Source organism: Apium graveolens, chromosome 1, assembly GCF_009905375.1.
Source record: "Apium graveolens cultivar Ventura chromosome 1, ASM990537v1, whole genome shotgun sequence".
Taxonomy (NCBI): Eukaryota; Viridiplantae; Streptophyta; class Magnoliopsida; order Apiales; family Apiaceae; genus Apium; species Apium graveolens.
The window spans coordinates 177,551,466-177,564,572 of record NC_133647.1 but is presented as its reverse complement, the minus strand read 5'-3'; the positions used below and the strand labels follow the sequence as shown (position 1 = coordinate 177,564,572).

Here is a 13,107-nt window from a genome sequence, read left to right as displayed (position 1 = left end):
CACCTCCGACGTGAGAATGATAAAGGGTTTTGGAGGAGAAAGGGGCAAAACGGGAATTATACGAGTTTATCGTGGTGTGTGTATATGTGTGTATATGAGAGAAAGTGTGTAAACTGTAACCTTCCTTTTGTCCTCCCTTTTATAGGCCTCCTACTAGGGTTTAGGGGTTTGTACCTTTTGATCTAGACCATAAGTGTGTCTTTTGGACTGTAGGACGTGTGGACGCTCAGAATGAACCGGTGTACTATAGGATCCAGATCGTAGGAATGTTCTGGATCCGGGGTACCTGGACGGTGGTGATGTTGCCACGCGTCCTGGGCTCTCCAGGGTTAAAGCTGAGCGTTTTCTGGGTTTTTCTTATTCAGCCCCGGGCTTCTGTTATTGGGTATGTGCTAATATAGGCTATTAGTATCCTAATTCGTACTAGATACACATTTGTCAAATGTGTATTTAATTATTTAGCGGATCCAAAGTTAAAAGCCAAAGTGAAAATGCTTGTCTCTACTGCTTTTCCGACATATCCAATTCAGAAATGTGTATTACACTTATCCAATTAAAAAAATGCGTAACCAAAAAAGTATTTTCAGTAATATGATTTGAAAAGATATTTTGAGCAAATTCACCCAAAAAAATGTATATCTTTAACTAATTAAACAAAAATAGCTACTTGTATTCAAAATTTCATATTCTTTTAAAAAATGCATATATACAAGAGACAAGTGAAACCAAATTAGGAACAAACACAAGATTTACATTTTCATATACAATAATGCAAAAATCAACAAACAAGATACACCGCAAAAACAACGAAGATTTATTTATTTTTTTATCAGGAAAATACAAAAGATTCAAATAGAGTAAAAATATATTATTACAGATTTCGCAAATGGATAATGATCAATTAAAACATCGATTTACACTTTATTAAATATTTTTTTTAAATTAAATAATTTATCAGTAATTTTAAAAATCGGTCAAATTTTTTGACCACTTTATGGGAATGGGCCGATTTGGGTTGATAGTATTTTATTTTTGCTACTTATTAAATTACTCTGCTAGGTTGATAGTATTTTATTTTTGCTACTTATTAAAATTATTAAATTACTCTACTCATATTTCACACTAATAACGACCTCTGGATCTTAATCCCGGTAAAAATAACCACCTTCTCCCATCTCCTCCCCAGACACACAAACCAAACCCTAAAAATTCACACAGACCTATACATACAACCACTATCACCTATGGAATACCACCAATCACAACAACCTTACATGCGCCCACCACCTCCACCACCGTCGGACCCTAATCATCACCCCCACCAACCACCTTCTTTGGCCCCACCACCTCCGCCCCCCACCTTTTTCTCCTCTCAATTTCAATACACGCAGTGGGCCCCGCAATCGCACACCTCTTATCCTGCGCCTCCGCCTCCGCCTTATCCTGCACACCAGTATCATCCCCCGCCTCCGCCACGGCCGCAATCTTATCCTCCTCAGCTCAATCAGGTCATTATATTTAGATTACTCGATTTTTTTATGTTAATGTTGCTTCGTAAAAAGTTAGTTAATCCATTACTGCATTGCAACTATGTTTGTTACAAGCTGTGCTGTTTTTACTGTTAGGTAATTATTCCGTAAATTTATTGTGTTGCGGAGTGATTTACTGCGAACTTTACTTGAGCTAGTGCTATTGTCGTTTAGCAATGTGATTTTTTCGATAAATGTTAGTTGTGTGATGAAGTGCATTATGACTAAGTTTGTTACAGTTGCTGTATTTTAGTTATGCTCTTACTATTCTGTAAATTTATTGTGGTTTCGGATTAAGTTGCTAACTGCACTTGAGCAAGTACTCTTGTATTACTGTGCGGTGTTATAGATTGTAACGTTTATCAGTTTTTTTTTTTTGAAAGTATTATTTTTTTGTTTTGACAGGATTTTTGAAAGTAATCATCTTTTGTGCTGAACTGTAATTATTTTTCTATGTAATATGGAGTTGCACAAGTTCTATTTTGTGCATAATAGTTGCATAGATGAACTGATGACGTGTGTAATTGCTTTCAGGAATGGCATAACTCGGGTTGGAATCAAAATCAGAATCAGCAATTGCAATACCCAGGTTTATATCATAAATCTGGTTGTAGAATTTAACTGTTCTTCTATATAACATTGCTATTCATATTTCTCTCTTATATTTCTTTATAAGCTTGTTTAAATGGATTTATGTGATAGAATTTTTGCTATTTAATTCAATCCAACTAGGTAAATGTATAATTTTTTTTCTTATTAGAGGTTGAATCCGTAAATAGCGACTCAAGGGTATTTGTGTTTGAACCAAGATTGAGCTCTTTCATGTCATTTGGTTGATCGATTCGAGTTTTTTTTAACAAGTATTAGAATGTAGCAGGGTTCATATATTATTGAGCTAAATTATAACATTGAGATTGACCAGTTAGTTTCTTAATGAGTTGGCTTAATATGAAGTACTTGTTAGTTACGTTTATATTGCTTAAATTCTCACCATTCCATATATAATCTGAGGTACAGATGCCTATTACCAGATATCATTTTTTGGATTTGGGTCTATGATGGAATATAAACAGCAAAGAACTGTAAACATTGTATTGCACTGCACTGTAAACGAATTGGGCTGAGTATTTATAAATTTAGTTTTAAATGACATATTTTTTTGCTTGAGTTCGAGTTTGTGTCTTGCACACTCTTTCAAGATTTTTTTGCGGGCTAGCCATTTCTAAACAAACAAACTGAGTTTTCATTAAATGAGCTCCAACAAGTTTCAACTCGAGCTTTTGCTAGAGTAGCCTAATACAGAGGCAAGGCCTATATCGCCCGCCTTGATTTTCCAGTAGCGGCTTCAGTGTGCGCCTCAGTTCATGAATGCGTGGAGACGCACGCCTTTCATAAACGAGGTGTAAAAGTTGATTTGATTTTAAATAAGTTTACTTTTGGGTTTTGTGTTTATACGAAATACCTGATCTTAGTCTTCGTGAACATGTTACCAACATAAGACTATAGGAGTATATGATTATATATAATCATATATAGACTGTGTAACAGGTATGTTCTTCTATTCTTCATCTTAAAATATTAAAACTTCAGATTTAAAATCATATACAAATTTCCCTTCAAGTTGCATTTAAACAATGGAGTTCAATCTATCATTTATATTTGTGTAACTTTGGTACATATATATATTCTTACAACTAGTTCGCCTTGCTTGTGTAAGGAGCGTTCCTTGCACCTAGGCTCCACCAAGGTCTTGCACATCTTCTGTGCGTCCTTGGCCTCTAATAATGCTGGACTAGAAACCTAAACACACAGAATTGCTGTTCGAGCTCGGATTCATTATCATTCAAACTTGAGCTGAGCCTAACTCATTAAGCTTAAGCTGGTTCACGAACAGCTCTGTTTACTTAACAACTCTAGACGTTACCATCATGCTTATGAATCATGACTATATGAGTTGAATATAAATCGACACGTCTATTCCTCCTACTTCAGCCTTTCACAAATTCGCATGCTGAGAAAACTAACTGTAACGTTTGAAGCAAATAAAATATTGCTGGAAATGCTGTGAGACTAGCAGAATGTTTACCTGAAGTAAAGTAGTAATTGGGCAAGCACATGATTATATTACTAAAATTTATGAGTGGTGATATGTTAAAATGAATGCTGTTTTTTTTATGTGGTGTATCCTATAACAGTGAAAGGTGAAGGTTTCTGACCTGTCGTTGCTCTAGAAATCTGTACATCCTCCTTGGACCGTGTTTCATCTTGTCTATGTTTTTGTTGTGCCCTTTTCTTCTTATGTTGAAGAGCGAAGCTAGAAGATTTTTGAAGCTTGCTCTTTTCTCATTCTAGTCTCTAATTGCTCTGTTATATCTTGCAATTTTTTCTGCAACTCTAGCACACAATAATGGTGATGATTGGGCTGCAAAGGCTAGAGCATGGGCAACTGCCCAGACTTCTTCAGACAATCAATATCCCCAGTCCCAATATACATCAATTGGTAGAAAAGAAGAAAATCAGTATTCAATGGCTAACCCACAGTATTCTGGTGGGCAACATTTTCCGGTTGCTGCTTCAAGCTATCAACAGTATCCAGCTTCTGTTGCACCACCTTACGAGTCATCAGAGTCATCCTTCAGCTCGGGATATGTTCCAGATGGTCATTTGCCTTTTAATCATAGAAATGGAAGCTTAGTAGGCGAATCAAATTGCTCCATGCCTCATCAAGGAAGTTCTCCTTCGAGTGTATCAATTCACCAGCAGGAGGTACCTTCTAGTTATTCTTCTGTCACAGGTAATAATTAATTGGTAGATCTTGAGTGCGAATCGTGTGCACACGATAAGAAATAATAGGATATGGATTTGTTTGTTCGTTTTTTCCTTGGATTGACTAATGGTTAATGTTTATTTGTTTTTCAAGTTATATCTATCTTGAGAAGGTTGAGCTTCAGCCCCTCCCCTCCCCCAGTGCGCGCACTCACACACACACACACACACACAATCATTTAGAAAATAAATAAGAAAAAACGAATTTTACTGTCAACTTACTTGTTTTTGCTTAGTAAAATGCTGATTGCTTTAAAACTTAAGAATGGGAATTTCTTTATTTAAAGGGTTCTTTGCAGAGTGAACATTTCTAAAATCATTATAGTATAGTATTAGTCTTAAAGCAAAAATTGAAGTAATCATCATTTGAGAAATATAATAATCAACGTCAAAGCTGACAGATCCTTTTAATCTCTAATGCCTAAAAAGAGCACAATTCTGAGGAACAATTGATAAGTATCCCAGTAATTTAAAAGCAGGAACATCTGTGTCTGTGCCTAATATAACCATCATTATATCATCTTCTTTTTTTGCCCAGTCCCATCATTATATCATCAGTAAATATGAAACCACTACAAAGGGAAAGAAGATATATGCTATATAGGAGAAAACCAAGCGCTACTTAGGGGATTGATCATTATTTGCTTAAGACTTGAAGGTTTAAAAACTAGTTTGTGGAGGAGAAAAGAAAGTGTGATGACTAAGAGTAGGGTTTCGGGAGAGGGATGTTTGTTTCTGTAACAATTCAAAAGAGGAAACTTGCTACTTTTTTTAGGTCATTGGCTTTTACTAGGCTGGCTGTCAGTTAAAGTTAAGGGCATTATGTCGTCAAGATTTAGAGCAACAATTTGCAAACTTAGTGGGTAGCGCATATTGAAGAAAAATAATTTATGCAATTGAAACCAGCACATATAGCTCTAGTGTCATAAGTACAGTTGCAAAATAATATGAGCGTGGGAAATGGGAATGTATGCACTTCTTTGAACGAAATCATTGCAAAGAGTTGGCTATGTTATGCAATTTGATGCAAGGATGTAACTATGGTAGACTACTTTTTACTGCATTATATTTGGATTTTTAATTTTCTAAATGGCAGGTAAAGAAAACATTGCAAATCAGAGTGAGCAATTCTATAAGTCACCTTGGACCTCTACCTCAAGCTCTCAGCAACAATCGCAACCTGCTGCAGATGGCAGAGCACTTCCCATGGAGCAGCCTCAATATGCATTCAGCCATCAGTCAGCTGGGCCCCCAAGTGATCTTAGTGATCAACCGTTAGATTTTGCCCCTAGATATAATCGCGACCATGACCAACATGTGCAATCGAAGTACTCCTTCAATTCTGGGGTACCCGTACATGGCATAGAGAGTCCTTCAGAAATAGCATCTATCCATGCTTGGAGTGCCTCTGCTGGGCCTGGTGCAGTTTATCCCCCAGTGCACCCACCTGGCCCTAAGGTTCTGGTTTTGGTTCTCATTCATTATTTATACAGCTTTGGATCATTATGTGGCTGCTCTAAACTCGAAATTTATAACAATGTTCTCAGGTAGATCCTTCTTTAGCTATCTCTTCACCTGTTTCGGGAAACTTTGGGGCACTGTTTGGAAGGGTTTCAGGACAAAACTTCCAGCCAATGGGTCCCTCAGTCAGTGTGCCGTTTGGTGGCGCAGGATCTTTTTCTGGTGACGGATTTGGGGCTTCTGGCATTTCCGATCGCGTGAAAAAGGTACCTGTGGATCCTTCAGCATTTTTAAAAAGTCATCGTATACTCTTAAGAAATTACTTTGTGATACCAAGTTTTGTTTTGTGATATTTCAGCCCTCGGTTCCTAACTGGCTAAGAGAAGAAATCATAAAAAAGAAAGCTGTTATAGCGACTTCTGCTCCAGAGTTTTCTGATCACCCTAATTCTACGGCAGAAGAAGTGATTGATAAATCATATATAAAAGGAGATCCAGATAGCAAAAGTATTGATTCATCTAGGTCCACAGAAGAAGAGGATGACGAAGAGGTCTTTTTTTTGCCTTTATTCTTTCACTCTGTTTCCACCTTAATTTTATTTGTTGTTCTTACATAATGACCATGTCAGATTGGGCTTAATTCATCTAGGGCTAGATTTTCCTTGACTTACCTTGAAACTGAATGAACATGTCTAAGGCATAGCTATTGGCTCTGTTTGTGAGCAAATGATATCGATCGACTATGTTTATCTTAGGCATTGCTATTGACTATGTTTTACGTCTCATATATCATATCATCATTCCCCCCCCCCCTCCCTCTTTCTTTTAGTGGTCCATAGATTTGGCTTCCTCAAGTTAAGTTAATTTTATATTTTCTGCATCTTTGCAGGACGATGGCGAAATTGCTAGAACTGCAGCAATAAACCAGGAAATAAAACGTGTGTTAACTGAAATTCTATTGAAGGTAGAAAGCCTGGTTATATGTGTAATTGTCACCTGATTAACTTGGTTGTTTGTTGGTCTTTTAACATGATTAAGTACACAGGTAACTGATGAGCTTTTTAATGAAATTGCGACTAAGGTTCTCGATGAAGAAGGTACTTCAATTTCATGCACAAATAGTTCTGTTTATAAATTACATAGTTTTCTCAAAATTTGGCATAAGCTTGAAATGTTTTTATCAACTTTCACAAATGCGCGTCCGTGAAATTATATGTTCCTCTTTTGTGGTTAGTTGAAAACAATGATGCTTCCTCATATCATGAAGCATCACCATCTGCACCCGAAGTTCCAACTCCTAAGGCATCTGCAAAGGTTTTGATTACAGCACAGCCCAGCGCAACTGAATCAGAAGTTAGTAGAATATCGAAACTGAGTGTTCCTGGAGATTTGTTGGGACTTGCTAGTTATGCTTCTGATGATGATGAGGATGATGAAATCCAGAATACCGTTGTGCCAAATTCCAAGAGAAACACGATGCAACAATCTTCAACCACCAAGATGCTTTCAGAGGATTTATTTGTTGATGGAAATGACCTTTCAGCAGTAAAAGAAGAAAACCTGATTAACAATTTTGTCTCGGAAAGTGATGGTAGGATGTATCCTAATGGGAGCTCGGGTAATCATAGACCCAATAATGAACTTAACAATAATGGGTCGGGCAGAGAATCTTCGCGTGGTGTAGAAATTGTAAATAAAGCTGATATATCCTTGTCAAAAGAAAATATCAAGGGCCTGATAACTGAGTTGTCAGCTGGTTCCAAGAAGGTAACATCAGGTGATACTGAAGTTAGGGAAGACAGAAAAAAGACAGACGATAAGGTACGGAGTTCTGAGGGAAAATATATTGCAAGGGGAGATGAGAGTCGTAGGAGGCAGGATGAGAGGAAGGTGAAAAAGGAAAAGACAGATGACTATGATGAGTTAAAAGAGAAACTGAAGGAACAAGGTATTAAGTCCGCTGAAGAGTCTATGGATCCAGACTCCAAGAGAAGATCTGGTCATCGTGATGACAAGGAAAAGCAGATAGAGAATGACAGAAGAAGTAAAGGTAAAGAAGGTAATGAAAGGAAAATACATGAAACCAGGGATGAGAAGGGTGAAAGAACAAGAGATAAGCCTACGAGTGACTTGAGCAGACACAAGAGATACCGTTCTCCTTCAGTTGATAGTAGGGGTAGAGATAAAAAGAACCACATAGAAGTTGGTCGTACTAATAATTCTAGTGATGACGAATCTTCAGAGGAATCCAGAAGGTTTGTTGTGTGAATTATCATATTATCCTCTGTTGGTTAACCTGTTATTGCTAATTTGTTAATTTTCTGATTAATTATTTTTGTAGGAAGTCACGATCAAGAAAACATAAGTTATCCCCATCACCTGACAGATCTCACCGAAGGTACTATATTCTTGCACAGCTCATCGTATTTCACCTTCCATTCTTTACTTGATTTTGTGCCATATCCCTACACATGGAAGTCCCACCGACTAGCATTAATTTATTTTAATTATAAAAGGAAAAGTATGGCTTGAATAATATGCAACTTCAGGGTTTCTCTAGAATCATCAATGTAACCGCTGAAACCCCAGAATAAACATAATTAGTATTTCCTTCACGGAATGAGGACTTGAAAAGTTTGTACCAGGCTTTACCAGTGACAAGTCCCAACGGAAAATCTAAGATAATTGTACCTTTTATATACTCTTCTGGTGTGCCCTTTTTCCTTTGTTTTGGTTTCCCGAAGTACTTTCAGTGTATAATAGATTTTAAGATTATGCGCGTTTATCTTATTGGATTAATTAATTTAGATATGTATCAAGTTGATAATTGAAATTTCTAAAATATTGCTAGTACATGCTTCCGATAGGCTGTGCATATAAGAGTTGTGCTTGTTCTGCGAATATTCTCAATATGCAGGGTAGTAACCGTTCTCTGTATGCGGGAAATGTGTTTATTTATTCTAGTTTATGTAATTTTATGACTTAAAAAATGCGGCAAAGTATTACTCTCCGTATAATTTGAGCTTTCTCTACCATTTGTCTTGTTGTCAACTAATCCCGTTGTGCAGATAGTTAGCTCTAACCTTTCACTTGATCTATATCCTTATAATATCAGTTGTCAATATGTTATGATCAGGTGTCAGCCTTTCAGGTGCCTTGCCATGTCTATGAATGCATCCTGGATATCTTTCATTTAACATTATTGTATCAGAAATACTTATTCTTGCGCACTTTATCTTTTCCGTTTCCATGTATTATCAGTATTGGACTAAGCAGCGTTAGATGACTTTACTTTCTTGCGTATTGAGTGATAAAAATTTGTATGATGCCTTTGGGTGAATAAGGTTATCCAAAGATTTCAAGGGCTTAAAAAATCTGCATGGTATAGTTTTCTCTGCAGCTTTTTACTTTATTTCTTTTCTACTGTAAGAATATATTAAAATGTCTTTTAGTTTGGTCTGCCAACACTTCAGTCACTTGAACTTGTATAATGAACATGGCAATAACACCATCCATGTCACAAATTATGCAATATCTTGCAGTCACACCAAACTATACATGTTCATGTTGGGGTAGAGAACAATTTTGTTGCATTGTTTTCACTGTGAACCTGTTTAAAGTGGGGGTGGTGTTACCTTTATCTAATTCATAAGTTGATCACTTTGAGTTATTGTAATTGTTTTACTATTATGTATACAGAGGGACAACAGTTATTAAAGGTGAGTTTGAGTTGTCGCTGTAAAGCCAATTCAAGCTAAATCTTTAGGGGGGTATTCAATGCAAAGCTATACACATTGTTGTTACAACTTCGCATCATTGATACGGACAACTTTCTTATTAACTATGAACATTTTTCTTTAATTTGTCTGATAAAAGAAAGATCTGATGTTACTAGAATGCTAGGATTAGTGTGTAATTTTGTTATTTTAGCGGAGGAAGCACTAGCTACGAGTTACCATTAATATGTGTGGAATTGAATTATATAGATGTGAGATATCTCATTAAAAGCACAGTAGTTTTCAGAGACCTGGTCTTATAAAGTCTGAGTCTGACTATAGAAAACTGGCATAGGCCTCCCTAATATTTATTGACTCACTGGCTTAGCATGGGATGTTTTCGTTTCTAGACAAGTTTCGAGGTCTCCACATAGCAAGCATTCTCAGCGCAGGCATTCCCCCTACTCTTCTCTTGTGACAACCAGGTATGTTGTAGTGTGTGTGGTTTAATTAGCTTGTGTTAATGCTTTTGACACGTCCATCATTGTAATAATACTCGAATCAGGTGATGTCGTCAGGGTTACATTCCGGAATATCAGTTTTCTCGACCACTAACTGTTGTACTCATATTGCAGAAGGAAAAGATCAAGATCCAAGTCACCTGCTCGTCGTAAAAGATGATTTAGAAGGAGAATTGGAGCTGGTACAGATTGCAGTCCTTGGGATCCTAATGGTGCTCGTAGATTTCAGATGTGAGTATCTGATGATGCCTATTTTATTGCATCTGTTCGCAGGTTTAGGATAATATATGCCAATTCTGTAGTGTGTAATTTTTGTAGTCCAATGTATGGTGCTTGGTGGAACTGGCTCACACATTTATTGTAAAGTATCCAAGTGTGATGTTACCCGTACCATCCCTTTCCCCCAAAATTGGTAGTTGGCCTATAAGAGACTAATCTCTGAATGAGTTTTAAAATGTAGTTATCGTTTTTTTTATCATGTGAATTTAAATACTCTCTTTTATCTTCTGATAGTTAAATGCACCCACAACCCTAATTTATTTTTACAAGATTTGAACCATCCACATTTAGTAACATCCGGGAAAGGGAGTGAGGAAGATTCTAAGGTCTTTGGTATTTTAAATTCTCGGGTGTCTCAATACTCTTTTAGCGGGATTGTAAAATTGGAATTATAATTCCTTTACTTATGAAAGAACGTAATAACTGAAGTTATCAAAATGAATAACTTTAAAATAATTGATCTAAAAATTGAAAAATAATATATTAAAATTTAAATATTAAATGAAAAAATATTTTGGTGATTTTTGGTAGGCAACTATAGCAAAAGGTTATTGAAATAAATTATAGGTGTACTATATATTGAAATTATGTATGTGACAAATTATTTTAATGTCATATTTGAAAACCTAATTGGACGGTATAAAAATATAACGTGCCGAGTGAGAATTGAGTATTTTCGCCTTTACAAGCTGGCCAATAATAAATATTCATTTAAAATAATATACAAAGATCCTTGACAAAAGATAATAGAAACTATAAATTTTCTCTTGAGCTAAAACATTATACTACACAAAAAAATAAAATAGATAGTAAACAAAGAATAACAAAGATTTATAAAATTACGGTTTTCCGTGAGCCTCAGCACTTGAGTTAATTTATTTTCCTGTCAAGATTTTAGAAAAGTTGTCGAGTCTGTTTTCTGATCTGGCAAAATTTAAATTGGTTTCATCAACTAAATTGCTATTGTTTTCATAATTTAATGGTTCATTTCTATGAGCAATGTTCTCATGCATGTTGTAACTTGCCAACAGTGTCTTGCTATTCCAGACTGTTGTTCCTTCGAGGATGTGGACTTAGCTGTGTTGTTGGTTTTTCTTTTTGTTTGTTACTTCACTTGACTGATGTTCTTGATTAGTTTACTAGTTCTGCTGCAAATTATCAAAATGTAGCTGCTCTTGGACCAAGCAAGCCCTTTTTTGTTCTCTTCCTCTTGAAGTTTACGTAGTTCTGTGTTTCTTGTGTAGTGAATATATTCATACAAGTCTCTGCTTCTCTGTGATTGTACTAACAGGTGTGTTAACAGAAGAATTAGGATAGAATCATGTTTGCTTTGTCTTGTTCACTCTTAACATTGCTTTTTACATTACGGTGAAGAATACCAAGAAATTTATCCTCTAGCATATTTTTTCTACCAATTTTTGGATTTATCTTTGTTGGAAGTATGTTAAGATAGTGAGCTGGCCAAGGAAAACACACAAGGGAGTGCTTACTAATGCATAGCGAAGATTTTTCTTGAAACTTCTCAACCTGATCAAATAGCCCCTTCCGCTCAAACTGAATGATAATGCTAAGAGTCTTTGGAAGAGGGGTTATCGGTAGCTAGAAATGCTCAAGAGATGTGCTCAACTGTTGGGACTTGTCCATTACAAAGATAGAGATTCCAGAAAAAGAAAAGAATTGAGAAGGCCTATCAGAACATTGGATATGAGCATACAACTTAAGGATATCACGGTTAGAATAATTCATGCAGGGGGACGACAAGAACTCTATAAAACTGCTATTCCTGCATCTCGATTAATGGAGAAATATCCTGGTATGTGTGTTGCAAGGCCAGAGGTTTTCAAAAAGCCACAAGAGTCGATTTTATCTGCAGAAGAACATCTATTGCCAGGGCAAAAATACTTCATAGTCCCTTGCAGTACTGTCCAGAAAGTGAAGCGTAGACACTCATCAAAACGGAAAGTTAAAGAACCTGAGCTAATGTTGTTGGATTCAAAATCTTCTGCTGATGTAGATGATTACTCGGGGGAATCTGTTCACTCATCGGACTTCTATGAATCAACATCTGAAAGGCAGTCTCAATCTTCTGCGGGAAAAAGCAAGAAAAGTAATAAGCTGTTCGTTCCTCCCATACAGCGGTCAAAATCTTTGAGGGGATTGGCATGGGAGCCGAGCCTAAGATCTGTGGAGGAGCTCTCTACTTGATGCCTTGATGGTCTGGTATGCAGTGAACTGCTAGGAGATCAAAAGCTTTCCCTAAATCATATTTAAGAGCTACATTCTTCTTTAAATTTTTAATGTAAGAATAGTTGTTTTGTCTGGCCTGATTTTGGGTTTGCTCTTTATTTGATGGACTGTTATGCTATTAAGCACTACATGATCAGGCTACTTCTTTGAACTTAACCTACTAAAACTTTGATATAAGATGACTTTGTTCAGAATAAAGGACTAATAAATCTTCCAAACAAAATCACTTAATATAAATTGTTTGCTCATGAATTACATAATTAAACGAGTAAATTGCATCTTCTATCCCCTAGCATAACATCATTGGCATTTTGGTCCGGACCTTATCATTTTGCAACTCTTAACTTTACATCCTCTTGACAATTATTTGTCTAAGTTTATGAGTTTATCAAAACCTAAGTAATAATATTTGGTACTGATTTAAAAATATATACAATCTGACTTGGTCTTTTAGTAATTATTTCACATTGAATTACCACACAGATGTAGTTAATGTCTATATTAACCCTAAGTTTAATGATGTTATTGA

General features: G+C 36.1%; 1 protein-coding gene across 3 annotated transcripts; it reads left to right on the top strand.

Moving 5' to 3' along the window:
• The first annotated feature begins 1,116 nt into the window (after positions 1 to 1,116).
• Positions 1,117 to 10,527, top strand: LOC141671984 (uncharacterized). 3 transcript variants are annotated; one of them, XR_012555320.1, is made up of 12 exons: positions 1,117 to 1,508; positions 2,064 to 2,118; positions 3,928 to 4,323; positions 5,452 to 5,813; positions 5,903 to 6,082; positions 6,175 to 6,366; positions 6,705 to 6,779; positions 6,861 to 6,912; positions 7,050 to 8,070; positions 8,157 to 8,213; positions 8,952 to 10,016; positions 10,167 to 10,527. XR_012555320.1 is itself a non-coding variant. In XM_074478460.1 (12 exons), exons 1-12 carry the CDS (start codon positions 1,245 to 1,247, stop codon positions 10,210 to 10,212), a joined length of 2,775 nt encoding a protein of 924 aa, XP_074334561.1. In that variant the 5' UTR covers positions 1,117 to 1,244; the 3' UTR covers positions 10,213 to 10,527. The 3 variants fall into 3 exon arrangements, 2 of the variants coding, with proteins under 2 accessions (XP_074334561.1, XP_074334569.1); XM_074478460.1 differs by having other exon boundaries at positions 9,942 to 10,016; XM_074478468.1 differs by having other exon boundaries at positions 8,952 to 10,527.
• The last annotated feature ends 2,580 nt before the right edge of the window (positions 10,528 to 13,107 follow it).